General features: G+C 33.6%; 10 protein-coding genes across 10 annotated transcripts; 5 read left to right on the top strand and 5 right to left on the bottom strand.

The window, feature by feature from the left end:
• The first annotated feature begins 72 nt into the window (after positions 1-72).
• LOC120778627 lies at positions 73-1,805 on the top strand. Its single transcript, XM_040110511.1, has 5 exons — positions 73-302; positions 361-637; positions 714-819; positions 1,451-1,565; positions 1,665-1,805. The coding sequence occupies exons 1-5, from the start codon at positions 183-185 to the stop codon at positions 1,803-1,805; spliced, it is 759 nt and encodes a 252-aa protein (XP_039966445.1). The 5' UTR covers positions 73-182.
• LOC120778626 (zinc finger matrin-type protein 2) lies at positions 1,567-2,669 on the bottom strand. The gene is made up of 2 exons (XM_040110510.1): positions 2,457-2,669; positions 1,567-2,339 (listed from the first exon to the last, which is right to left on the bottom strand). The coding sequence occupies exons 1-2, from the start codon at positions 2,566-2,568 to the stop codon at positions 1,858-1,860; spliced, it is 594 nt and encodes a 197-aa protein (XP_039966444.1). The 5' UTR covers positions 2,569-2,669; the 3' UTR covers positions 1,567-1,857.
• A 326-nt stretch (positions 2,670-2,995) lies between these two features.
• On the top strand, positions 2,996-6,929 carry LOC120777312 (choline transporter-like 1). Its single transcript, XM_040108551.1, has 9 exons — positions 2,996-3,311; positions 4,122-4,504; positions 4,559-4,707; positions 4,766-4,995; positions 5,085-5,382; positions 5,690-5,969; positions 6,039-6,201; positions 6,261-6,482; positions 6,535-6,929. Exons 1-9 carry the CDS (start codon positions 3,198-3,200, stop codon positions 6,757-6,759), a joined length of 2,064 nt encoding a protein of 687 aa, XP_039964485.1. The 5' UTR covers positions 2,996-3,197; the 3' UTR covers positions 6,760-6,929.
• A 159-nt stretch (positions 6,930-7,088) lies between these two features.
• LOC120777313 (ribosome biogenesis protein BRX1 homolog) lies at positions 7,089-8,426 on the bottom strand. The gene is made up of 3 exons (XM_040108552.1): positions 8,255-8,426; positions 7,401-8,196; positions 7,089-7,327 (listed from the first exon to the last, which is right to left on the bottom strand). Exons 1-3 carry the CDS (start codon positions 8,366-8,368, stop codon positions 7,167-7,169), a joined length of 1,071 nt encoding a protein of 356 aa, XP_039964486.1. The 5' UTR covers positions 8,369-8,426; the 3' UTR covers positions 7,089-7,166.
• Positions 8,427-9,698: 1,272 nt separating this feature from the next.
• Positions 9,699-12,529, top strand: LOC120777019 (RNA-binding protein 45). The gene is made up of 9 exons (XM_040108132.1): positions 9,699-10,033; positions 10,092-10,286; positions 10,359-10,735; positions 10,793-10,856; positions 10,915-11,012; positions 11,079-11,185; positions 11,259-11,429; positions 11,488-11,561; positions 11,814-12,529. The coding sequence occupies exons 1-8, from the start codon at positions 9,699-9,701 to the stop codon at positions 11,557-11,559; spliced, it is 1,419 nt and encodes a 472-aa protein (XP_039964066.1). The 3' UTR covers positions 11,560-11,561; positions 11,814-12,529.
• Positions 12,530-13,064: 535 nt separating this feature from the next.
• LOC120777018 (eukaryotic translation initiation factor eIF1) lies at positions 13,065-14,846 on the bottom strand. Its single transcript, XM_040108131.1, has 3 exons — positions 14,677-14,846; positions 13,994-14,151; positions 13,065-13,933 (listed from the first exon to the last, which is right to left on the bottom strand). Exons 1-3 carry the CDS (start codon positions 14,702-14,704, stop codon positions 13,787-13,789), a joined length of 333 nt encoding a protein of 110 aa, XP_039964065.1. The 5' UTR covers positions 14,705-14,846; the 3' UTR covers positions 13,065-13,786.
• A 1,307-nt stretch (positions 14,847-16,153) lies between these two features.
• LOC120778311 (modifier of mdg4) lies at positions 16,154-17,927 on the bottom strand. The gene is made up of 2 exons (XM_040110104.1): positions 17,350-17,927; positions 16,154-17,279 (listed from the first exon to the last, which is right to left on the bottom strand). The coding sequence occupies exons 1-2, from the start codon at positions 17,818-17,820 to the stop codon at positions 16,224-16,226; spliced, it is 1,527 nt and encodes a 508-aa protein (XP_039966038.1). The 5' UTR covers positions 17,821-17,927; the 3' UTR covers positions 16,154-16,223.
• A 350-nt stretch (positions 17,928-18,277) lies between these two features.
• Positions 18,278-19,430, top strand: LOC120778755 (NADH dehydrogenase [ubiquinone] iron-sulfur protein 3, mitochondrial). The gene is made up of 4 exons (XM_040110731.1): positions 18,278-18,410; positions 18,468-18,539; positions 18,601-19,094; positions 19,160-19,430. Exons 1-4 carry the CDS (start codon positions 18,350-18,352, stop codon positions 19,325-19,327), a joined length of 795 nt encoding a protein of 264 aa, XP_039966665.1. The 5' UTR covers positions 18,278-18,349; the 3' UTR covers positions 19,328-19,430.
• Positions 19,431-19,720: 290 nt separating this feature from the next.
• On the top strand, positions 19,721-22,756 carry LOC120777469 (solute carrier family 66 member 3). The gene is made up of 5 exons (XM_040108793.1): positions 19,721-19,892; positions 19,956-20,493; positions 21,333-21,592; positions 22,149-22,269; positions 22,335-22,756. The coding sequence occupies exons 2-5, from the start codon at positions 20,349-20,351 to the stop codon at positions 22,463-22,465; spliced, it is 657 nt and encodes a 218-aa protein (XP_039964727.1). The 5' UTR covers positions 19,721-19,892; positions 19,956-20,348; the 3' UTR covers positions 22,466-22,756.
• Positions 22,742-26,154, bottom strand: LOC120777468 (NF-X1-type zinc finger protein NFXL1). The gene is made up of 11 exons (XM_040108792.1): positions 25,917-26,154; positions 25,239-25,855; positions 25,018-25,176; positions 24,850-24,963; positions 24,674-24,790; positions 24,486-24,617; positions 24,180-24,391; positions 23,920-24,118; positions 23,644-23,844; positions 23,300-23,554; positions 22,742-23,238 (listed from the first exon to the last, which is right to left on the bottom strand). Exons 1-11 carry the CDS (start codon positions 26,104-26,106, stop codon positions 22,816-22,818), a joined length of 2,619 nt encoding a protein of 872 aa, XP_039964726.1. The 5' UTR covers positions 26,107-26,154; the 3' UTR covers positions 22,742-22,815.
• Between the last annotated feature and the right edge of the window lie 63 nt (positions 26,155-26,217).

Here is a 26,217-nt window from a genome sequence, read left to right as displayed (position 1 = left end):
ATGAAAATGACAGTGTATACATATATACATATATAAAATAAATAATGTAAAAAATGAAACCGAATTAAATGACAAAAACAAAAAAATTAAAAACGTTAAAATTTGTTTCAAAACAGTTAAAGCGATATTCTATTTTCATCCGTTTTCTTTCTTTTGTAATCTGCTTTCTTACCAAACTCAATATGAATACTAGAAACATATACAAGTGGTTAGTTTTGTTATCGGCAGTTTCATTAGCCAGCTGCTTTTGGAGTAATCGTGTTATAGAAGAATTTATAAATAGTTTTTCAAACGTTGCAGAGGTATTTACACCTACAGCAAGCCCTTACTGTGTGACTTATATTTTTGCTCAACATCCAGGACGATGAATGTGATCAACCCGATTCGTGTGATGAGATGCAAGTAATGCTGCATCTGGCTTGCATTCGTGTGACAAGTCCTGAACGAATATTACTCTTATTGACCTGGGACTCATTGTCTAAGTCTTGCGCTAAAACATCTAATGTGGTGCAACACATTAACGAAACTCTAACAGATTGTGTACCACTGCCAACAACGAATTTGTATATGCGTTTATATCGGTCTTTAATATTCTTCTATGGACAAATGTGTGGCCCAGCTGAAACCAAGTCGAAACGTTGGTAAACCAACATGGTCTCCATCTATGAAATTACATTAAATAAATCTACACAATTATTCTATTTGATATGCAGATTTAGAAAAGTATCACAGCTGCGTAACGGAACTTCGCGACGATCTAATTGACTGCGAGGGCCCTCCTGATTGGTTTGAGAAACGCAGTAAAACGTATGTTTGCAGGTGATGATGCAATCTTAGTGCAATTATCAGTAGAAATAGAAAGAATACACACACATAGGTACACTGTAATGCACTGGAAGACTCTAGGATAGTTAAAGGTTAATTCTAAATCAAGAAATATACTGCAATATAAACTAGCAAAGATAAATAGTTGATTTATTGCATAAGTTATATTTTGGTAGGTGACACTTTTTAATTAAATTATATACTTGGTTGCTTTGTATAAAGATTAGTTTCTTCTTTTGTAATTGTTTTTATTATTTTACAAAAATGTGGACTATGAAAAGTCACGTTGTCATATACATATAAAACATAAGAAAATTTTTGGTGCAAAAACTTTTAGAAGTAATTGGGTTTTTTGTTTTTAATATTTATTTTTTCTTAAATTCTATATTTGCAATATATTTAAAATAATGTTTTACAATCTTTTATTCTCTACGTTAAGATTTATATGCAAGTGTTAAATGTACTCTTCAACTAGTCGAAACGTTCTTTCTGCATATGTTGGCCCGAATTTTTTGCAAACCTTTTACTCTTTCTGAATAACTTTGAGAATTAAAATTATAATTGAAAATTTTTTAGACGAAATCCTAAAACAATAATTTTAGTCCGATATATTAACTTTTTGTAGGCAATTCACCGAAATTATTAATTGTAATTATGTCAGAGCGGCAATGCTATGCGGTCTGAAGCCAGCGCGATTGCTCCGAAGTTTTGCGGCCGAAGTTATAAACAAAGCGCTTTTGGTAAGTTATGGTAGTTTTGTTTTATGTGCTTATAAAATAGTTTTATAAATATTAATATATGTTTTCTATTTCATTTATATCTTTGAATTACTATCATAGTCCAAGTGCCCGGTGTCATCTACGTTGCCACACGTGAATAATCCGATGTCAGATGGTGGCAGTAGAAGCTTCCCACACGTTTCTCTTGCTCAAGTTCATATATTTTTACTAGCTTTTATGTTACAATGTTTAATGCAATAACAAATATTATTACAGAAACAAAACCAAAAATTTACGAATTTCTTGTTTTCTTCTAAGAATTCTTTTTGGATCCACCAAAGCCAGAAAATCCCATAATAGCTGCCATATCATCAGATAAACCGCCACCCAATAGATCGGTATCGTTGGCTTTCCTTTTACGCTCTTTCCGTTTTTCTTTTCGATGCTCCTTGTAACGTTCTTCTTCCTCTTTAGCTTCACGTAGGCGCCGTTCCAACTCATAATCTTTTTGTTTTTCTTCCATCTTTTTTTTATTCGCTTGAAATCGTTCTTTTACTTGATCGACGGTACTGCGCTCCACTTTCATGGACATGCCCAAATTACGTTGATGTTTTTTTCCATTGATGTGATCAAGAAAATTGATTGAGTCTTTAACGACACAATCGCATACATTACAATAGTAGCCACCAGATTGTGAGGTAGGAGTGTTCTTGTTTATAACAACGCTTTTTCCGAGTTTACTGTCTAGATCGACTTTGTAGTCCCGCCGCTTTAGGTTCTCGCGTTGTATAGGTTCTATAAGTTAAAAATATTTTTACTCTCAACTTCTATGAAGTAATGCAATTATTTAGTGTGAATTTGCGAGTTTAAATATCTACATGTAATTATGATTATATATATAAAAAATATAACCTTCATCCTTCGGATTTGCCTTAGCCGCCTGGTTTTGTAATCTTTCCTGTGCCAGTCGTTGGTATTCTGTCTTATCCCATTTTCGACGATGATCATCTGGTCGCATAGACATTATAAACAATTTATTTAAAAACCTTCTTTTATTTACAAATATAATTCCACAAATTATCACAACTCAAGCCAATTGTAAACAAGACTCAACAATTTTCTTTCTAATCATATTTACAATCCACAAAGCAGTGTTATCGTGGGTACTTTTCTGCTCCTTTTACATAGATATGTTTACTACTAAAACAACTTCAATAATAATATAATCATATTTTAAAAATTAAGTCATTATAAATTAGTCTAAATGAAAATAATTTTTGAAATGGCACAACATAACACTTAATGTTGAAATTAAGTTTGCCTGCGAGTAAGATGGTAGCAGACTAAAATTTTTTATTTTGGGTCAAGTAAATGCAACCATGTTTAAGGTGTTTAATAATACGTTAGTAGCGCGTTAAATAGACTCAAAGAAATTGTTTAATGTTAGGGAAGAGCCCAAAAACACAGTAGTAAGGAGAGCTGCATAACAAACAAGCATTAATTACACATAAATAAGTGTTTATCTAATTTTTTTAATTCAATATTGAATATGTTTTCATTAGCTCAGAGTTTTTGGTGAATTATCGTTTAAAATTGCGCTAAATAGAACGCAATATAACATTATTGCGGATACGTTGGAAGTAAGCTATTAAAATGGGCTGTGCCGAAAGTAAGGATGGAGATGAACCCCAAATGAATCGTCCTAAATACCGCACATGTACAGATACGTTCTGGCTTGCTATATTTATACTATTTTGGCTATTTCTGGTGAGTAATTGAATTAAACGTATCTCCTATTATTTTCGACACACCGGTCATAAAAGGGAAAGTGTTGAGAGACAGTTCAGTTTTTTTCAATTGAATTTTAATGTACATACTTACAAACAGACATTAGTATATCTATGAGCGAAGATGATGGCGTCACTGTTTTAGACTTTTTTTATTTTTTTTACTGCATTATTAAAGCAAATAGCAAAAATTCTAATGACTAGTTAGATATGTATGTATGTTCCGTAAATAAGATATCCGCATACTCCAATTTATATGGAATGCAATGCACAAAGTATGTATGTATGTAACTATGAGTAAATTTTTGATCATAATTGTTAAGTGACGGCACCACCCACACTCGGGATTAAAAGGCGGTTTACTTTCTTATATGCTTACATGCATATGTACATATGTACATAGGCACTTATGTTACCATGGTTTCAAATTTTGTGAGCTTGAATGTTTGCACGCCTGCACTTATTCCTTTAGTTTGTGATATCAAGATAACGCATCATAATATGTATTTGTATATAAATATGTATAAATATTTGTGCTATATACATATGTATGTATATGCGCATATCGTAGGATCACGAGAATACGAAAAACTACTTGTGTGCTTTAAATCGTTATTATGAAAAATTGCAATACCTAGCACACGTATGATTAACCAATTATTGCTTAATGCGTACATAAGTACATATGTACATATGTATGTACATACTACATACGTGCTTACAACAATGTTAGCATAAATATATTATATTGGTGCTAATTGAATACAACTTTTTATTAATACATTTTCAGATTGTTATAGCGATATTTTCCTTCGTTTATGGCAATCCACTGCGAGTGATTAACGGTTATGACTCATTCGGAAATACTTGTGGAGTAAAACGCAATGAAAAATTCACGAATTTCCCACTTTCCGGCATGAACACAATAGATAAACCGCAACTGTTTTATTTTGATTTTAAAAATCCGCGTCAATCTATTAAAATCTGTGTAAAAGAATGCCCTTCAAGAAATATCACGGACGTACAGGAATTGAACAGATACTACATGGATACAAATACAAAGCTCTGCCGCTATGACTTCAATATGGATACAATTCTCAATACAAATACTAAAAATATTGATGAATATTTCAATTATTTAGGCCCTTGCCCAAAACTTCCAATCTATGAGGAGTAAGTAAAATGTGAATTGATTGAGCGTGAACAATTGACATGTTGATTTTTTAGATCGCCAGTTTTACATCGTTGTATGCCGAAAGGTAACAACGCTAAGGAATTATACAATTTGCTTAACTCATGGGATATCGCTCAACAATTTTTGGCAGATATATATTCCACCTGGCACATTGTTGCCATAATATGCGGCATTTCCTTATGTATGTATTGAAACCAATTTTTAAAATGAAAATCGAATTATCCAAAATATTATTATAGTAATCTCAATTGCATTGGTTACACTCATGCACTGGATGTCGCGTATTATTTCATGGCTTATCTGTGTTTTGGTTATTGTGGCCAGTTTGGCTTTGACGGCTGTGCTGTGGTATGCCTATTATAGCATACGCAATAAGTCACGCGTAAACGCTCAATTTTCAATGTTGGAAGAATTCATTAGGAATGAAGAAGCCGTTTACATACTCGCTATATTAGCCACCATCGCTTTGGTAAGTGAAATGCGTATACTGTGTAGTTAATAATTTAAAACTCATTTCATAATACATTCCTTTTTATACATACTTAATTGTACTTTCAGATAGTTCTTGTTGTTATTATTTACTTCCTTAAAAATAAGCTTTCTGGTTTATCGGCGCTCTTTGAAGAGGCTGGCGTGTGTATGATGAACTTACCGGGCTTATTAATTGCGCCGTTATTGGCGTTTGCAGCGTTAGCTTTGTTTTTAGCATTCTGGGTAGTGGTCGTGGTTTGCATTGCAACTGCCAGCGCACCTGGACAGAGCCCAATCGCGCCATTCGACAACACCGCAGCCCATCAACAACCGTTTCCCACCGATATTACTCCACCGAAGAACACCACAGATGCCAGTTTTAAGAGTAAGTTTTCTATATACAAAATGTATTTCGTTGTGTTAACAAACTAAAGTAATGTTGTGAAAATATGTATTAGCTCATTTTAAATTAGTTGTCATGTTTAATTGAACCGTAGCTATGTATGTTTTGTGTTTCCGTTCTAATGTGGTTGATATTTTCCCTTATTTAAAACGTGCATTCCCTTGTCAATTGTGCTAAAAATGTAAGTTGTCCGGTTTTTATAGAATTGATATTATTAAGTTTATTCCAATTTGAAAAAAAATGTATTGCTTGTCAAAATTACTACTAAACGGTGTATTTATCTTTTCAGCAATTTTACGCGTAGAATACACTGACGCAAAGGCAATAAAAAGCATGTTTTGGATTTATGTGATTGGCCTCATTTGGACGACGGAATTCATATTTGCTTGCCAACAATTTTCACTTGCGGCGGCTGTTGCTTTTTGGTATTTCCAAAAGCCTACTTCCACTCCCACCACATACGCCATCGGGAAACTGCTTAAATACCATTTAGGCACCGTGGCCAAGGGTTCGTTTGTAATAACGATTTTCAAAATACCACGACTTATTCTTACATATCTTTATGCCAAGTAAGTATGGATGTGTTATGCTATAAAAGTTATTATAAAATAAAATATCTAACACATTTTTGTATGCAGATTTAAGAAGGCTGAAGATAAAGGTTCCGAATGCGCCTCTTGCTGCCTCAAATGCTGCATTTGTGGATTTTGGCTGCTAGAAAAATTCATACGCTTTTTGAATCACAACGCTTATACAGTTGTTGCTATCGAATCTATAAATTTCTGTCCAGCAGCAGGCATTGTAAGTCTACATTTCGAGTGTTACTTCACAACTTAATTGATGTGAATCGTGTTTTCTAGGCATGGAATGCAATGGCAACCAATGCCCTTCAAGTGGCAACTATCAACAGTATTGGTGACTTCATACTCTTTCTGGGCAAAGTTCTTGTTGCAGCTCTTAGTGGCCTCATTGGCATATTCGTGCTGAAAGATCGTCCCGGACTAAATTTCTATATGGCTCCAGTGATCTTTATAATCATTTTCTCATTTTTCATAGCACACATAATATTGACACTTTTTGAGGTAAGTGAATAATTTTGCCAAATTATGCAATAATTCATTAAATTATTTGCAGATGGTGGTAGACACACTATTTTTATGTGTTTGCGAAGATAAAACAATCAATGGGCGTGGTGGTCGTTGGGCACAAAGTAATTTGGCCAAATTAGTTGGCGAAGAACCGTTACAACCGGGCGAAGAACCACCAATTCAAGTAGTAGAAATGATGCCCATTAATAAGGAGCCATTCAGCATGACAAGAATGCCGCGCACAGACGTTGTTGATGGTATTATGCAGTAGAAAATAGGTAGTATGAATGCAATCACCATTCATTGCGTCGGAAAGTAGCAATTCGACAGGACTAAATCACGCACAGGCCTTTATTGAATAACTGAGTGAAATTGAGTGAAAACATACCTTAATTTTGCAAAATAAACTCAATGAAGCGATTCAGTAAATATCAAAATATATTAATAGTCTAAGATATTTATTTCAGTGTATTCTCTCGAAAAAAAAAATTACGATGGATGTAGTGCAAACGCTTTTCATTCACAAAGATCAATTACGATGCACATTTCATAAAGTTAATATTGTACATACATATATTTAAATGATCGTACAAACTACAATATTTTTTAATAATGTTCCATTTATTTACCATATCTAAATAACCTATTATAAAGAACAAAGATCAAATAAATTTTTTATTACAAATCATTTATTTTTTTCTTATTCGAAACTTTTGCTTTCTTTTTCGCGATTAGTTCAACTGCAGCTTTTAGTTGTTTCTCTTTGATTTTTTTCGTCAATGCTGACTTGGAAGGTTTTTCTTTACTTGGATCCACAACCACCTTTTTCTTGGCTTTCTCTGTTAAAAAATAAGGTCAATTAGTAAAAAAAAAATGTAAAAGCACGATAAAATCTATATTCATATAACTCACCCGCTAGAAACTTTGCTGTCGTTATAGCATCCTCATTTTCAAATAACTCTTCATACTCTAATCCTTCATATGCCTCCTTTGGCCTATTAACTTCTTGATGAACTTTCTGTTCTACACGGTTCACATATCTCTCCTTTGCGGCTTTCTTTAACATTTGACGTTGACGAGATGGGCTTATATAGTTTGGATTTTCCCAAATAGCATTGCCAGTAAATGAACCTTCAAATATTTTAACGGGATTCATAACAAATCTAGGTCCGATCTCAGCTAAACCACCATCTTCTGAGAGAATTTGAAAATTCCTGAACCATATGCGATGATCCAGATATGTAAAAGTGTAGACATGGTCTATAAAAGGTTGACTTTTTGGATGATGGTTAGGTACACCGAATGTTTGTGTGAACAATTCTTTCAATAACTTCAAATGTGGGACTTCGTCAAACTTAGTATCGAATGATAATAATGGTCTAGATCCGCGCAAACAGTTACCAGTCATTTTCAGTTCTGCCATTGTATGAATATTTTCAACAAGAAATTTAGCGGAAGGTCCTGTAGCGGCATTAGCCACCCACATATATAAATCACGTTTTCGGCGTCCTTCGAATAATATTGTTTTGTTACAGTGCTTCATTTCACACATTTCATTAATTACAGATAGCGTTTTCGAACGTTCCATTTTTGATTCCGGACGATGATGAGGCATTAGACTTTTTATATCTCGCAGCAGATGGCGATCACGATGGTTAATACCTCGAGCAGCAAAAACTAGAACACGCTGCTTATTTACCCATTTTTCCTAAAAATAATATTGTATGTTCAGATAATGATCTACATGGTCTACTCAGTTTCCTTACTCTTTTGGGTACGACGTCCTCAGAAGTTCTCTGTGCTGGAAGTGGAGGATTTTCATCCATAGGCACAATCTCAAGTTGAGGGACTTTTTTCTTATTTTGTATCTTTCGACCCATAATTTAATAAAATAAATAAACTTTGTTGAATATTGTTACACGTGTAGGGAGTTTTGAAAACAAATGATTTGAACAGTGAGCATATAAAATGATCGATAAACTGTTATCGAGCTACAATCCACAAAATATAGAGGGTGTTCATATAGTATACATATGGGAAAGGAAAAATATTTCAAGATATATGTTAGGTATAACTTTGATGTTTTGTAAAAAGCTGTTATACTATGTTCGGACCGACATTGAAAACATTTTGAAAACACATTTGTATGTTGTGGAATCTAAGTCGTTCGGACCGACAATGTGTGTTTTCGATGAGTTTTCACTGACAACTATCAATAGCGGCATTCTCTTGCTCTTGCAAGATTGCGCAATGACACAAAATGCTAAAATCCTATACCGAAATATGCAAGGCCAAGAGAGCACCCATTGCAGAATCTAGTGATATATGACGGCACGAAAATAAACATGGGTTTTGGTCTGACATATTTTACAGCCATTACAAATAATTTTCTGGGTGTGTTTGTTGTTGTGCCGTTGCACCAAGAGGAAAATTCTGCAATTTCTCCACGTGCAAGGTTTTGCAAGAGCAAGAGAATCTCCTTAATATGAGAATATCAAGTGACAGCTGTATTTATATGTATATGGAATGTAAGCAAATATCAAGTGACAATTTAGGGCCGGCAAAATATGTATTCCAAAAACATCGATTAAACTAGAGCAGGAACCGATTATAATGTGTGGAATGTAAGTTTTCAAGTAGTTTTCAGCGAAAACTGTGTTTTCGTTTGACAGATTTTACATGGACGAAAACACAAGTTTTCGTGCGAAAACCAGTTTCTCCCACGAAAACATGTTTTCGTTGTCGGTCCAAACATAGTATTAAATTTCATAATGTATAATGTTTACTATATTTCATTTTACCATAAAAGACAGATTCACGAATAGACATTGCGTACATAGTATATGTATGTATGTCATGTTGGAGAACATACTACATACTATATAAGCTATATTGAAAATTAGTTTAAAAGAAAAATTAAGAAAAATTTATATAAGGACAAAAAAACTTATTTAAATAAATACCTGAAGAATATTTTATCGCAAATAATCAATAAATACAACACCACTAGTAGAAAATATTATTTCAATGATTATTTGTGAATCGATTATTAGTTTGATAATACACATTCCTATTACCGGTATACATAATTTTATCCACGCCATTTTATCTAGAACAAATTAAAGTTTGTGAACATTTTCAAAATAAAATTAAAAACTAGTCCAAGAAAACGATTTTTACGTAAAAAACAGTAGATTTATTATATTCGTAATGTCTGATTATCGATCACAATCGCGGGATGGACATCGTGATAGTGGACGTGGCGGTGGCGGACGAGATTATTCCAGTGATGATGATCCGCCCATGTCGCGTCTTTTCATAATTTGTAACAAAGCACATACCGAAGAAGATTTCCGTGATGCATTTTCTCCATATGGTGAGATTGAAGATATTTGGGTTGTAAAGGATAAAAATTCGGGCGAAAACAAAGGAATCGCTTATGTAAAATTTGCCAAAACATCAGACGCCGCTAAGGCACAAGAAGAGATGAATGGCAAAACCATTGGTAAAATGGATCGCACGTTGAAGGTATTAGTAGCAGCAAAGTAAGTTCAGATATATGCAACAATTTTCCCTTTATTAAAGTTTTATATTTGTCTTTAGTCGAAACCAAGGTTCGAACAAGTCAGAGAATGAACAGGAAAAGTATGTGCGTTTATTCATTGTTATATCGAAATCTGCAACAGAAGAGGAAATCAGAAACGAATTTTCACAATGGGGAGATGTGGAAAATGTGACGATAGTTAAAGACAAATCCACAGGATCTCCGAAAGGATTTGGTTATGTTCGATTCACAAAGTAAGTATTGTAATAGAGTTGGTTGTGCCACCGATATTCACATGTTATATTAATATACTTGAACTTCCGTAGATTTTATCATGCTGCAGTAGCCTTTGAAAACTGCCCCACAAAGTATAAAGCAGTATTCGCTGAACCAAAAGGTTCAACACGATCTCAAAGAGATCAATACGGTCGACCAGCGGATGATAGCCCACTTATTAGTTCCGGTCGCAGTGGTGGTGGTGGTGGAGGTAGTGGCAGCGGCTCTTATAACAATGGCAACTTCAACAATGATTGGAATTGTTCTTTCAATAGCGATATGGCAGCATTCCTCCGTATGCAGAATGTACCAGTACCACAACCAACATGTTTAGAAGTGATTGCTAGTCATTCCGTGAATCAGGATCAGTTATGGCGTTTATTTGATATAATCCCTGGCTTGGATTATTGCCAAATAACTAGAGAATGTTCGTTCGACCATATTTTAGTTAAGTATGATTTTATTTTTTGTTCATTATTTTCAGATGGACCGAGAACTAATGAAGCAATAGTGCTTTACGACAACCCTGAGGCAGCTATTTATGCAAAGTATGAATTATCAATCACTATAAAAATATATGAAATAATATGTATTATTTTATCGCAGAGACAAATTGCATGGTTTGGAATATCCAATGGGGGAGCGTATCATAGTTAAAGTGGCCGGAATGAGTTCAGCTAGAATGGACACATCTTTTATAGACAGTATGCTATTTATACATGTAAGAAATCGCAGAAATAGTTTTAAATTTTTTTTTTTTTTTTCAATAGAGCGTACTAAAAAGGATTCAATATGTAATGTCCCATTGCCACCTGCCCAGCCCATGGTATCGCCCGATACAACAGTAGCACAGCGTTTGTTTATCGTTTTAGCTGCGGTAAGTTTATATATTAAACAAAACGTCCAGTATATATGTACATATATGCTAATATTTCTACTTTTAATTACAGAATCTTCCGCAGTCTATATTGAAGAATGTTTTCTCTTGTTGGAAGGGTTTAATCGATGTTTACTTGCTACCGAATAAAAATTGCGGCTACGTTAAATACGCGGATAGAGATAGTGCCCAAAAAGCCATTCAAACATTGAACGGTGCGGAAATTTGTGGCACAAAAATTAAGGTAAATTGCATTATATTTATGATATGTACTCGTATAAAATAGAGAAATTATTTTTTAGGTAATGGAAGCCGAAGAACGAGGTAATGGAGATGGCGATGATAATGGAAGGAAACGCTTGCGTAGAAATTAAATGTAAGAAAATCTTTGAAACGTAATTATATTTTATTTTATTTTTCTTTGCAAAAAATCAACAAATGACAATGTCAAAAATTTGTAACTGGTAAGTAAAATTTTATTTCAATTTAAAAATTGTAAATTTTTTTAAGCAGACTGATCACTAATATATGACCGTCTTATTATTTACTAAGTATTTTTTGTAAAGTATATGTTTCTAGAACTAATATTTGCAGGTTAATGAGCGTATTTTGTTTTTCTTTTTCACAGACATAAAACATAAAGCAAACCAAATTAAAACCATAACAGTAACGTTCCATTACTTAATAAAACAAGATATATAATGAAACTAACTGACTGCAGAAAACATTTACGGAAACTAAACGCAAACGGAGTTAAAACGGAAACTGGTAGATACAATAAGAACGAAGATAACACAAAGGTGGTGAATGCATATACTACATACGAATATGTAAAATGCTTCAGCAATGAGCAAAACCACCAAACAAAACGACTTAGACCTTCACAATCACTGTGTCACAGTCATAGTCACCACAATATGAATAATGCCACAGAATGCCACTTGTATAGACAATGACCGATTTGAGACCAAGTACCCCAAAACTAAAACGGAGTCAAAACCGCTAACGAAGCGCAACGGACACTGCAATGAGTTATAGTACAGAAACAAATTGATATTACGAGTGTTAATTTGAGAAGAGCTTTTACAAGAATAAATGAACGAAATTAGCGAAAAATTGAACGTAACCTAAACTAGAACGAGAACGCGAACCTGAACTAAACCCATATGGACAAAAATAATGTACGAGCAGGTCAATGAAGCAAGAACCGAATTAACCTTACCACAATAAACTTTAATACTCGAGTATCCCCTTCAATTTACATTTACATACCTAAAATTAGAAACTTAACACTTAACATCTATCCATACTTGTACATGCCTGTTAAGACTTTTACTCATTATTTAAATCGTTTATATTCGACAGTTCGATGAGGAAAATTTTTTCTCACTGCTATCAAGCTGTTTTTATGAAAAATTTCTGCAACAATATAGCTAACAGGTTTGGCATTTCATAAATATAGTATGTACATATATATACAAAAATAAAGATATGTGTATATAGTATGTATATATATAAACATAAAGGTATATATACATACGTACTATTTTAAACGCAGATAATTATAAATATATTATTACAATTATAAATATATAAAACAATATATAATTTTTCTCAAATAAAAGATGTTTTATTCCGTGGTTAACAAGTGCTGGTAAGTAAAATTTCGTAATTTGTTTGCATCAGTGAATCAATATTTAAATAATCTAACTGATTATAATAGGAATGTGGTGAATTTAATGCCAAGTATTTTATGAAAAGTATGCCGTTTGCAAATAAAACGGACAACCAAATTTTAACCGACCCGGAACGCCGATTCTAATAGCGGCCATTAAGCATACAGTTACAAACTTTGTCCCATAAAATAAACAAGGCGGGATATAGCGTTCGAATTATCTATTTCAGTTACTCTACTGTTTATTAATATTTTCGTATGTTCGACTTACAAATAATCATATCCTATTTGAATGAAAAATATAGTTGTTTTAAATTATTTATTCATTTGTTCATATTAATTTATATAATTGCAAATTTAATAATAATAGTCTTCTTCCTTAGTTTTGTAATGAGTGCATTAGCGTAGATATAAGAGAATTCGTTTCTCCCCTCGCCAAACGGGTTCCCATATTAATATTAAACTATTAGCATTACTTTGACTACATTCATTAGGTCTGCTGTTATACACTGATTTTAACATTTTTTATTAATAATAATTTCAATCAACTAAAAAACAGACTTCGTTGAAAATGTAATTATGATACTCGGAAGTAGAGTGAATTTTGTCGAATCTATGATGTATTAGCAGTGAAATAAGAGAAACGGGTTGTTAGGATTAACATTGTTGTGGATAACTATTGTATGTAAATTATTATTGTTTTCATAGTGTGCTAAGTTTCTTGTTGCTAAAGAACAATACGATCATTTTCGATTTAATTTAATTTAAAACAGTTGTAATTGTTATTATAGCCCACTGTTGTAGTTCTCATTGTTTCTGATGGTCTATGAATTGATAATTTCTCTAATTTGTTGCTTCTTTGACTTTCTGTTGATTGTTTGCTGACTTGGTAGATTAATTCAAAATATTGTTCTTTGTTTCTTAATTTAAAAGCCGTGAACTTTCAACTGATCAGGTTTCGCTAGACCTGCCTTGGTCAACCATTGGCAGATATTTTCACGTTGGTCGCCCTGAAGCTGTAATACCTCTCCGTATTCGGGATGTTCGATTACTGTGCCATTGCAGGCAAATTCCTTAAAAATATACAAATTAAAATGTACTTTCTCCATTAATTCGGTCTTAATATGACTTACCTTTTTACATGACCGCACAATTTTCTTTAAATCATATTCTGATGATAATCCTTGCACAGTTGTTAGTGTCTTTCGACCATTTCTCTGCTGAATTCTTATGTGTACAAGACCGTCCTGAACATCATCGTCAGCACCCTTAATTGCATCAGCAAATGGGTCTGAAATTAAAAAACATATTTCGAAATAAATATGTGAAAAGCAATATAAATATATGTCTACATATTCATAATACAAAGAATGAAGAAAATTATTATTTTTATTTAATTTTATATGTCAAATTTCAAGAACGCGATATTGACCACTGTTCCACCCATTTATATTGAATGCCTTTGATGGTGACTACGTCAGCTTCAACTTTGTGACATTGCTTACGCTTATTGTTGCACAAAGCAAAATTGAGAAGCATCGATGCTGACTCATCAAAACACAGATAATATTTAACCAGCTAAAATAATAGATATACGGAAGACCTAAATATTATATTCTACTTTCATTTGATAATTTCTATCGTTCATACTGCAATAAAATCTTTATATTGTTTTCTCTTCGAACCATTTCCACACAAACGGCAGCCATTTTCTCCTCAGAATGTCGAGAAACGAGAAAACCCAAATTCACCTTTTTTTGCCGTTCCAAAAGATATTTTCTATAGTTCACATTTGTCGTCATGTATTTTCACTTACCAAATGTATTTAAATTCTGGATGGACATACGATAATAAAAAGCAACCACAGCTGAAAATAAAAAACCGTTCGCAATGATATTTTTATTGCGTTGAATTACTGAAAATTTTCACTTGTATCTTTAGTAAACGTGCGACGTTTCGAAACGCTCTAAATTAACAAATGTCTCAACAGGCAATGAAACGCGTGCTTTTTTCGACTTTTCAGAGAACGTACGTTCTCTGGACTTTATTCTAAGAAATGAAACGAAACGGTATTTGGCAGACGAAATCTCGTACAAATCAGTACGGAATCTATTACTCAGTGGAAGATGAAAAAGTTGTTGCCAGATGTGTTAAAGAAATTACCAATGTGTTGAACAAAAAATACTTTTTTAATAAATATTTACGAAATTTGTTGTTTGAAAATTTAAATTGGGGAAATTATTATTCATTACTATTACAGTATTAAAAATGATTAACTAACGGAATACAAGCACTGTTTCGATTGCCTCGAAGCCAAAGATAATGCTGGATACAAAACAAAGTTTTATGAATGGGTGTGATCTACGGAACTCAACAAAATAGATTCATTTCTGAAGCGGTTGATTATTGGCGATGAAAAAGTCACTTACGACGTTAAGCTAAACAGTCGTGGACAAATTGTGGTGGCTAGCAAAAACGTGGCCAGGCTAGAATGGACGATCAGGAAAGTTTTGCTAGGTGTGTGGTGAGATTGACAGTTATCAACTATTATGAGCTTCCCTCTGCGACCTTGGTATTAATTCGGACCAATTCTGCCGACAATTGAATCGTATTAAGGAAGCAATCGCACAGAAACGGTCAGTTTTGGTAAGAAGGAATAGAACTGTCTCCCACAGGATGACGGTTGGCCCATATTTTCAATCAAATGCATAAATAAATCTATTTCTTTTTAAAATACTATATACATATGTTTATATATATATTTTTTTTAAATTAAATGTCCTTATTACAGAAATTGTTAAATATGGATAATTTTTAGTAATCAGACGCCCTCTGATAGTACTATTTTCAAAAGTAACTCCGGAGGACTTTATGTTACATCAGCGATAGCGGTTGTTGCATTGCATGTACCATATACTTATGTATGTATGTCATATAAACATTTATGGTTTATTTCGGGACAGACTTTAGATCACATTAGTGTATTGCTATTTATTTGAAATATTAACGTATTCAGCGTTTTATAATAAAATTCAAGCCTTTTTTTATTAAAATTATCAAAAAAAGGATTTGATAAATCTTTAAATTCTTAAGAAAATTATCCACTTATTCGAAGAAAGTATTTAATAATGAATTGTTTTGGGCGTTATAGTTTTTACTATAATTTAAAAGAAAGTACTTAAACAATTCGTTTACAATACGTAATTCACAATAAAATGAAAATTTCAAGTGACCCTGCCTTTATAAAGGCATTAACGTTAACGTACATAAAAATTAATAATGAAACTTATAGATTAACACTGTCAGTGTGTATATTAGAAATAAATCTACATATGTGTATCAAACTAATTATAAATACTGGTTTTAAGATAATATTACTTCCTCTTTTATGTGGCCTAGTTCAAGTTTCTGTGAAAGTTCTGCTTCAGCTACACGCTTTTGAAGATGACGCCATAGAGTGCTTTTCGGTATATCAAATAAATTTGCCGCATGATTTTGCGACATCCCTTCATGTACACAAGCATGCAATGCTTTAGTTAATTTATCTTTTAGTTCAATTTTCGAGTTAACATCACGTTTCTTAAAAGAAACATAATCTGGTAAACGTCCTTGCTGTGCCAAACGTACTTTATGTCTATGTAGTGTAGACATGGGTATATCTAACTCGCGACTGATATTTTTCAAAGAGTCGCCACCTTTTAATCGTTCGTAGGCCATGGTCAGAACAGGGTTTTCACGGGTTGTTTTCATATAATTGGGGTGTTTGCGCACTCTCCGCCAAAGTACCGTTTTCGATAAATCATATTTCAGTGCAGCCTTCTGTAAGCTCATACCTTCATTTATTACTGCCTGAACAGCATAAAAAAGAGCATCTTCTTGAGTACCAGGTGCGGCGTTCAATGTGGTAAAATTATCATCAGTCTTTAATACTGAAATGGGATCTGCGGTGGGGTCAAGTGTGGTAAACATTGATTGGTGTATTTGATCGGTGTCTGAAGTGGATTGCGATTTAATTTTGATAGTTTTAATTTTTGGCGTTGGTTTTATTTGAATTAGTGGTTGTGGCACTTGCGTAGTAGTTGTTGTTGTGGCAGTCACTTTTGGAGTGCTCGTTGTTGCAGTATTTGTAGTAATTTCAATTATAGGATCTGTACTATTACTACTGTATTCCTCTATGATGTGACCCTCTTCTGCTGTATCATCCATTTCAACAAGTTTTTCGGTATCAGAATTGGAGCCATTTTCTAGTTTATTATTTTGGGTTAAGGTAAAAGTTCCAGAATTTTCAGTTAATATATATTCATTTGCTGCACTGGCAACAGGCATGTGTTCGATGGAGTAAGTAATTTTGCTATGTTGAGCTTCGTTATAGACATCCAAAAATTCCAGCTCTCTTTCATGTTGTATTACATTTTGTGTCTAAAAAAATTTAATATGCATTTATTTTTATTTTTGTAAGTTTTTATATATTTGGATAAATTTTACTCACCTCGATTTTCTCGACAGCAATATTTTCTTGTTGTTCAATAAGCTCTTCTTGTGCAATTTGTATATTGCTTAGAGTCTTTACTGCCTCTGTTGTCTGGACACCACCGGATAACGTCGCATTGTTGCACTCAAAACTTATTGCTGACTTGATACCCAAAGTATTTATAGCTTCCAAGAACTCAGACAAATTGGTCGATGTGAGGCTTGTTTCGCCAATGTATATAAAAGCTAATACACTGTCGAGCAGAGATCCTTTTATATCTGGCACCACAATTGTTGCTTCCTGACCCATTGGCACATCCACCAATAGATTGCGCAGCAAGTCTGAACATGACGATAGGACAAACCGATGGGCCCGCACTGAATGACCTTTGGCTACCAGTGTCACTTCACAGCTTTGAGGATCATTGCGAAGATTTCTTTGTATATCAAATATTGTTGCCGAATGGCCCATCCATTTCAAATGATTCATTATAGTCGGATTCGCCGAGTATGTTTGTTGTGTTTTAATTTCAGTAATTTAGATTTAGGAACGTCAAATTCTCTGAAAATTCTATCGACAAAATTTCGCTAATTCCACACACGCTACGGTCCGAAAATGAAATAAGAACCATTTTGGAATTTATTTACAAGGGTTGCATTTTGCTTAATTTTCATTTGACGTTTAGTGCTATTAAAAATAATAGTTTTTGAAATAGAAAATGTTTTGCAGCTATAACTCTCAAATCTCCAAAAGAACTCATTACATTTTCTGTTTAAATGCAGAATATTCAAATTGAAATGTTGAAGTTTATTTTCCAATGAATTTTAAAATAATAAGTATGAAAGTAGGAATCACACTATTCTATATTTATTGTTTATTTATATCGGTGGATAGTATGAAATACAACAATGCTGTGAATACCTGACATTTGTATTTGACTTTTGTATGTTGTTATATAAACAGCTGTCAAAAAAGTAAGGTGCATTATCGGAATATTTGCTAAATCAAAAAGGGTGAAATGGCAGCGATAATTAGGAGAATAGGTTGTAGGGCAATCAGCAATTTCGCTGCAAAAAATGGTAGATATTCAAATTATATAATTTAACTAGTTGTTTTGACTCTTAAACACTTTTCAGTTACTGCTCCTAAAGCGGTGGGAGCCATCCGATTGTCCAGCACCACGCCTGCCCCTCCAGCAGAAGACAAACGTGAGTTATTTGCTACAAATTTTAGTAATTACTTAACACCTTTTATCTGTATACTTTGTAGCTACTTTCCGCAAACCTAATGAAGCAGCTCGCTTAAATTTAAGCAATTTCGGACGATATGTAGCCGAATGCCTTCCTAAATATGTGCAGAAGGTACAACTAACCGCAGGTGACGAACTTGAGGTTCTAATTGCCCCGGAGGGCGTAGTTCCTGTACTGCAGTTTCTGAAGGATAATCATTTAGCACAATTCAGTAATTTGGTGGATATTGCCGGTATGGATGTACCAAGCAGACAGTATCGTTTCGAAGTCATCTATAATCTCTTATCGTTACGTTTCAATTCACGTATACGCGTTAAAACTTATACTGATGAGTTGACTCCACTGGATTCGTGTAATGAAGTCTTTAAGGCAGCAAATTGGTATGAACGTGAAATTTGGGATATGTATGGCGTGTTCTTTGCAAATCATCCCGATTTACGCCGCATATTAACTGACTACGGTTTTGAGGGACACCCACAACGTCGTGATTTTCCATTATCCGGCTATGTCGAGGTATTTTTGTATAACAAAAAATATTGTATAAAGTATTAGTTTTACTGTCAATTTTTATAATTTAGTTGCGTTATGATGATGAGAAAAAACGTGTGGTCTGTGAACCATTAGAATTGGCGCAGGAATTCCGAAAATTCGATTTGTCAGCACCATGGGAACAGTTTCCAAACTTCCGTAATGCTAATCCACCAGCCGAGACTGTAGAAACCAAGCAGGAGAATCCTAAAAAATAAACGATACATTTGAAATGTAGCATAGTTTATAAATTGTTGCGATGTGCAGAATTAATGTACCCCAAATATAATGGAAAATAATATATCGCTTCAACCAATAAAATCATTTTTAATTAAAAAATGGGGTTGATTAACTGTTCTATACATTACATACATATATACATATGTCCCTCTAAAGGAATGGGGTTGTCATCAAAGCAAAATCTTTCCAAAGTATTGAGACATTTAAATTTGAATAAATTATGTTATCTTCTATGAATCTAAAGGTTTCATTTTATTAACGATTTCTATCATGGCAACTCTGCTCACGCTTATATACACTATACTATAGTGCATCTCATATTAACAGGTTCTCAATGTACACAGATACTTTACGTTTTTTGTATTTGCTTATGGGTGTGCACCGGCATTGATGAACTCTTTATTTGCAAAAAAACAAAAACTGAAGAGTAAACGGGAAGACCGGGCGGAAACTACATAGTTCTACTCTGCTTCTAGGTGTCACATTTCGAAATTTTTTTACCAGATTGCTATCTCGGCACTCATAGCATACACAAACAAATAGGTATAGATGTACATATTTATGTATTTATATTTATGTATAAATTAATAAATTAATTTTACACAGGCACGAATATCGTGATTTCTCTGTAAAGACTGTTTGAACGCTCTTTCAATAATATATATGTATTATTTATTAGTATTATTAGAATGACAAAACGGGCATTGGCTCATCAAATGTTCAACGCGAATTTGGTTGAATAATATTTTTGTAGCCGCAAGGAGTGAAAACTGCTGACATCTGCTTAAAACGAGCTAAAAAAGAAAACGCTAAAATATAATAGTAACAGTTGTGATAAAAGATATTGTGCAATAATATCTAAACTAAAATTTGTGTCCTTTCGCTGTTCTTTTTTTCAACATATTTAAATAAACACATATGTAGAAGGAAATAAAACACAAATAGTTACTTGTAGTATATTAGAAAATTTATTTTTTGTTAATTTATAATTGTGCTAAAATGACAATGGAAGCTATTTCCAACTACTTTGAGAAGGGCATAGTGCTGGTTATTGCTGATCTGCTTAGTCTGATAACAGTGTCGTCTTGTTTGGTTATTAAGGTGCCACAAATCAATACAATACGAGCAAACAAGTCATCAGAGGGTAAATAAAAATAATTTATTTGAACAAAACTACTAAAATAAGAGTGTATTTGCGTATGTCTTCCCACTGGTCTGAAACTAGCATACATACATATGTACATTAGTGTTCTTCTGTTAGTTCCGATTAGTGAAGAGCTATTAGAAAATATTTTGGAACGGAAGTAGTTTTTATACAAATATCTGATAAGAATATTCACAAACAGTATATGGTGGAATATGAATATACATACATATATGTAAGTATGTACGAATATAATATAAACATATGCATGTACCATATAGCTAAAGCTGATTTGTATAAAACAAAGTTCACTTTTATGATCTTTTTTGATAAAACAGATAAATTCTATCTTTAAAACTAACGGTATATTATAGTTTGACATTTGAAGAATATTCTGTTAATTTTTAAAGGTAAAATATTAAAAAATCGGCAATGGCAGCGTCTTACAAAAAAGTCAATTTCAAAAATCAAAATAATATAGTAGATAATTGCTTTGCCCAGGTAACGCTGTGGAAGTTTTTCGAAATTATATTTATCACTTCATGGGATGGCTTTAGAATCTAAATCTAATAAAGATTGAAAAATATGTACATATATTGATTACAGACCAGTTTGAGATAAATGTTTTTATTGACAAATGCATATTAAAGTAACTACATTCATATTTATATAACTGTTGATCAATTCACAACCTGTCGTAAAGCATCGTAAAATCGTAAAATTATAAATTTTTACACTTGTTTTTTTTTTTTGTAATTTTACGATGCTTTACGACAGGTTGTGAATTGCTCATATACATATAATTACAAAATGATGTATTTAATTTTTATAATTTCAAGGCATTAGCGTTCTTGGTCTCTGCCTCGAACTCTTCAGTTACACCGTGATGTTGTCTTATAATTACAGCCGGGGTTATGATTTTCTATCGTATATGGAATACCCCATACTGCTCCTACAAGAATATGTGCTTATCTACTACACCTTCTTTTATCAAAATTTATTGGGCGTACGCACTCAGATAGTGGCGGTGCTTTATGTTGTCGTGGCGACCCTGATTTACTTCAAACTGTTTCCTCTATTGATACTTACGTTTCTTGTGGTAAGTTTTAGATTAATAGAGATCAGATAATAAGTCCTAGGTTAATAAAAATTACATTAATCATTCGTGATTCTCATTAAAAAATAAGTACATTGTCTTATATGTATGTATGTAGGTTATGTTGAGATTTACCCAAAGTAATTTACTGCAAAAAATTTAATTTTGAAATTACCGAGTATTGGTGCATATTTTTTTCAATAGATTTTTCGTAAGTTTTTAAATTTAAAAGTTTTGGTCTTAAAATTTTTATTATAATACAATTGACCTTATTTGCAATTTTTTTAAAGATATCTATAATGAGTTGTTGGGCGATTCGTAATACAGAAAAAAATTATTTGTAGGCCGTTCCCTTAACAGTCGTACAGACATATCAGCTCGGCAGCATCCCTCAAAAATTCTTCAGAAATGCTTTCGCTAGTACAACAACAATAGCATTAAAATAAATAAATACATATATTTTATAGCATGCTTTAGGGCGCGTTGTACAAAAATACCTGGTTGGGACTTTATATCATTATCAAATGTTTGCTAATTTACAATCTTTGTGTGTTTGCAGCCATTTTGTACACCAATCGGTGCTATAAGTAAAGTTCTACAATTAATTGCAATTCTACGGACAAAGGATGCTTCTTCTGTCAGTCGTACAACTTGGGCGCTATCAGCATTCACCAATTTGAGTAATTGCATAGAGAATAAAAAACAAAAAGCAAGCACTAATTTTATTTCTAAACTAACTATTCAGCTCGGATCTACACCGTTTACGTGCAGTCAAGTGACATGATGTTGCTAATTAATTTCTTCATATCCACCTTCTTAAGCTCGTCAGTGTTTGTCGCAGCTTGCATTTACAAGGAAAAAACAAAAAACGAATAAGAACGTCCAACGGAGGAATTGCTGCTGAATTTTAAACTTGTTGGATACTAAAAGTATGGTTTAGCTCAAATTTATATTAAAAAATCAATAAAGTGTCTGTTAACTATTTTTAAAGAGCGCTAAAAAACATTTTGATTATATTTGATATTTCGAAAATATTTTTATTATATAATTTACGTAGTCTTTCGTTGATATATGTTTATAGGTTGAGTTGAAGAACTCACCTAAAATAATATTTTTGTAATATTTTCGCAATTATATGACAATAAATGTACATTTTTTATTTCTTAAGTATGCTATTTTGGTAAATATAAAACTTGATTAGTGTATATACAAGTGTAATGCACTTATTAACTATCGGCATAGAAAGCTACAGCAATAGCTAAAACGATTGCTAGTATAATACCACCATAAATGCTTAATATCTTCCAATTTATCTGCCTATTTGGTTTTTCTACGACGACCTTACGTTCTTTGTATTTTCGTTTGCTAAATCTCTTTTCAAATTGTTCAACTTCTGCACGATTTTTCGCCTCTTCTTGTTGGCGTAATTTTTCTTGTTCCCGTTTCAACTGTTCTGCCAACTTTATACGTGTCTCAATGCAAAATTCATCACAAGGTATAGATGTTTGACCAGCACGATGTTTATCACAGGCGATTTCTGCTTTCAAACGTTTGCATTCGCAAAATATGCGCATTTTTTTGCGACACAATTCCGGGTTTGGACACTTCCCCGGATGACAAGGTGTATGACAGCGATGACCGCATAAAAACTGAAACATATTGATTTAAAAGTTATTTGGAATTAATAAAATGTTATGTAAGTACGCTTACAGTTTTGAGGCAACGGTTTCCGCAGCTCTTCAGGCGTTCCTGTATTAAAGCGATTTCCTCTTTGGCACCTTCAACTGGAAAATATTCGGAACACTTGTAGATTAATTGTGTTAAACCACAATAACATTTGGTTTTGATCATTTTGTCACATGGATTACATGGCGGAGCGTGACAAGGTCGAGGGCAAGCATGCTCACAACCCGCTGGACGGGATACATTGCAACCCTCTTGGCATCGGGCGCAGCCGAGTTGCTCCTGAATTATAAAAAAAAATTAAACATATTTAAATTTAGGTTAAAAATGTGTAAACTAAGAAAATAATTGAATGCTATAAAGGTACACACCTTCATATCTTTCAAGTCGGTCACGGCGTGGCATATAAGCTCACATTTGTGGTTACCACAACGCAATGCTCGATTACATTTGCGTTGACAGGATGTAGGTTTAGAATTCCAACAAGGCCATTCAGCTATTTCATGACCACCAATACACGTGACTTCCACCAATTGTTCACATGGCGGATGCGGCTGCTTTTTGAATTCAAACTAAATACAAGAATAAATAAAAATAAGATATAGACATGCACATACAAGTTTTATTTGTATTTATATATTATGTACCTGTTTGCTTTGATGCCACACATTTGCACCGCCATTAAGCGGATTTTGTTTGACAACTTTAACTGCGGCATGACACTTAGCTTCGCAAATATGCAGACACCCAGTGGTGTCATTTACCAGTCCACATTTTTGATTACAAGGTGGACATTCGTTTTTGTGACAGCGATGTTTGATTGGATGGTGACATTTTGAAGGAATACTGTAAATCTAGGATTAGAGCAACATGCAAGCAAAAAAAATATGTATGTATATTTTCAAACCGGCATAATTCCATGCACATAACGCGGGCTGTACGTTCACGTCCACAAGGGACACGTTTTGATGTTTTTCCACATCGACAATTTACTTGTGATTGCTGATTACAAGGATAACATGGTCCTTCATGACAAACCGAATGGCACTTGTGTTTTTGACAAGTGAGTGGTTTTCCACATATTTTATCACATTGTTGACAGCTGCGGCCATCACAACACTTAGTTGTAGAAAATAATTAAATTACAATAATTGCATTTAACTAGAAAGCAATCCTAACGCTAATACATATTATTAATTGTAAGTATACTTACCTTTTTGTTACAAGTGTGTTTGCCACAATCTCTCATTTGCTTGCATTTGGTTTCACATGTAAATATTTTCCAGCACGGCAATTCCTTTTCATGTATGCCACAGCGGCATTTCTTTTTTGTTATTATTAAACACTGCAAGTACAAACATGTGATAAGTGTTTTGGCGTATAATTTGCATTACATCTTACCAAGTTACATTCGCCACGATGACATCGTTGCGTGCAAGTATGCAGTCCACACGATAATAGTTTTTGACAAGTATCACCACAAGGATCAATGGTTTCGATACAGGGTACGATTTTTTGCTAGTAGTGAAGAAATTTGTTTAAATCCAAATAAATAGTATACTTTGCTTTTTACTTACGGTTTTACCACATGGACAAGACCGTGGTAAACTTAAAGGACAATTACCACAAGCCCCCGAGTGGCATATGCGCTTACACACGTGTGCTCCACATGAATATTTTGAGCCGCAAATCTAATACAAATTGATTGAGAACGGGCAACAATTTGGCACAAATATCTTTCTTACCTTTTTGCAATGCCATTTAAGTTCAGAACAATTACGTTTCTTCGTCTCAGCACCACATTCGCACGGCTGTAAACTGGTACTCGTACATGGTGGACACTGATTGGGCTTATGACATAACTCTTTACATCGATGTTCGCCACATGGAAGTAATTCTTTACACTATAGCAACCAGAAATGTATTTTGTTCTTAAAAATATATGGTATATATTTTATGAACTTACCTTTCTATCACATTTCCACTCTTTATTTATACAACGCACAGATTTTTTCTGTGATTGACCACATAAGCAACTGGTTGTGGCATACTGAGAACAGGGCGGACATGGACCCGGATGGCAAAGCAACATACATGTATGACCACATGTTGGTTGCAAGTTTTTACCGCATATTTCTCCACAAGAATGCGGTAATAAAAATGCTGCGGGGCGTGGATTTTCTTCTTTTCCACAAAAGCACTTATAAGTTGCCGGTTTTTCCTCCAAACAGTAATCTTTGCGACACTGCGGACAACTCCAGTGCAATGGCCGCTTCCGCTTCGGCGGTACGAATAGTCCAAGATTATTGTAGTAACCCTGTTCATTGCTTGTTTGTTCAGTGGATGCTTTCTGCTGCGCGATGCTATCATTGGCCCAGCGTCGTATACAGTTTAAGTGGAAGAAACAATAGCAATGTTTACAGGTCCAAATCGAATCAGCTCGGCGCACACTACCAATACAAATTAGACAAGTTGCTGATCCTGAATGCAAAGCGTTTTCAAAGAAGGTAGCAGTTTTTTGTTGTAGTGCTTGTTGAATACTTAATCGGCTGCCGTCAGACTTGTAATGCCTAAATAGAGAATCTAACAATAATAAATATATTGTATCTGTTTTTTCTAGGAAATATGTATATGTAAAATATACCTAATATTTTAGATTCGTTAAGCTCCTCTTCCTCTTCATCGGAACTAGAGGAATATTTTTCCACTATTTTCTTTGCAGCAGCTATATTCCGGGCATGTACTTCTTCAAAACGAGTTGCTCCATTCGGATTTTGTTGATTTGACTTGGAGCCTCCTTTCATTTTGTCGTTCTTGGCAGAAAACACAGACATTTTTTAGAAATTGTTAAGATTTCTGTTTCTGACGTGGGAATTAAAACAATTTTCTTCACCGGCTGTTTCAGATCCATTTCAAGGTTACCAGAAATTTGTAATTTATTTAAT

Source organism: Bactrocera tryoni, chromosome 5 (genome assembly GCF_016617805.1).
Source record: "Bactrocera tryoni isolate S06 chromosome 5, CSIRO_BtryS06_freeze2, whole genome shotgun sequence".
Classification (NCBI taxonomy): domain Eukaryota; kingdom Metazoa; phylum Arthropoda; class Insecta; order Diptera; family Tephritidae; genus Bactrocera; species Bactrocera tryoni.
The sequence above is the reverse complement of the archived record's forward strand: the minus strand, read 5'-3'. Positions and strand labels throughout refer to the sequence as shown.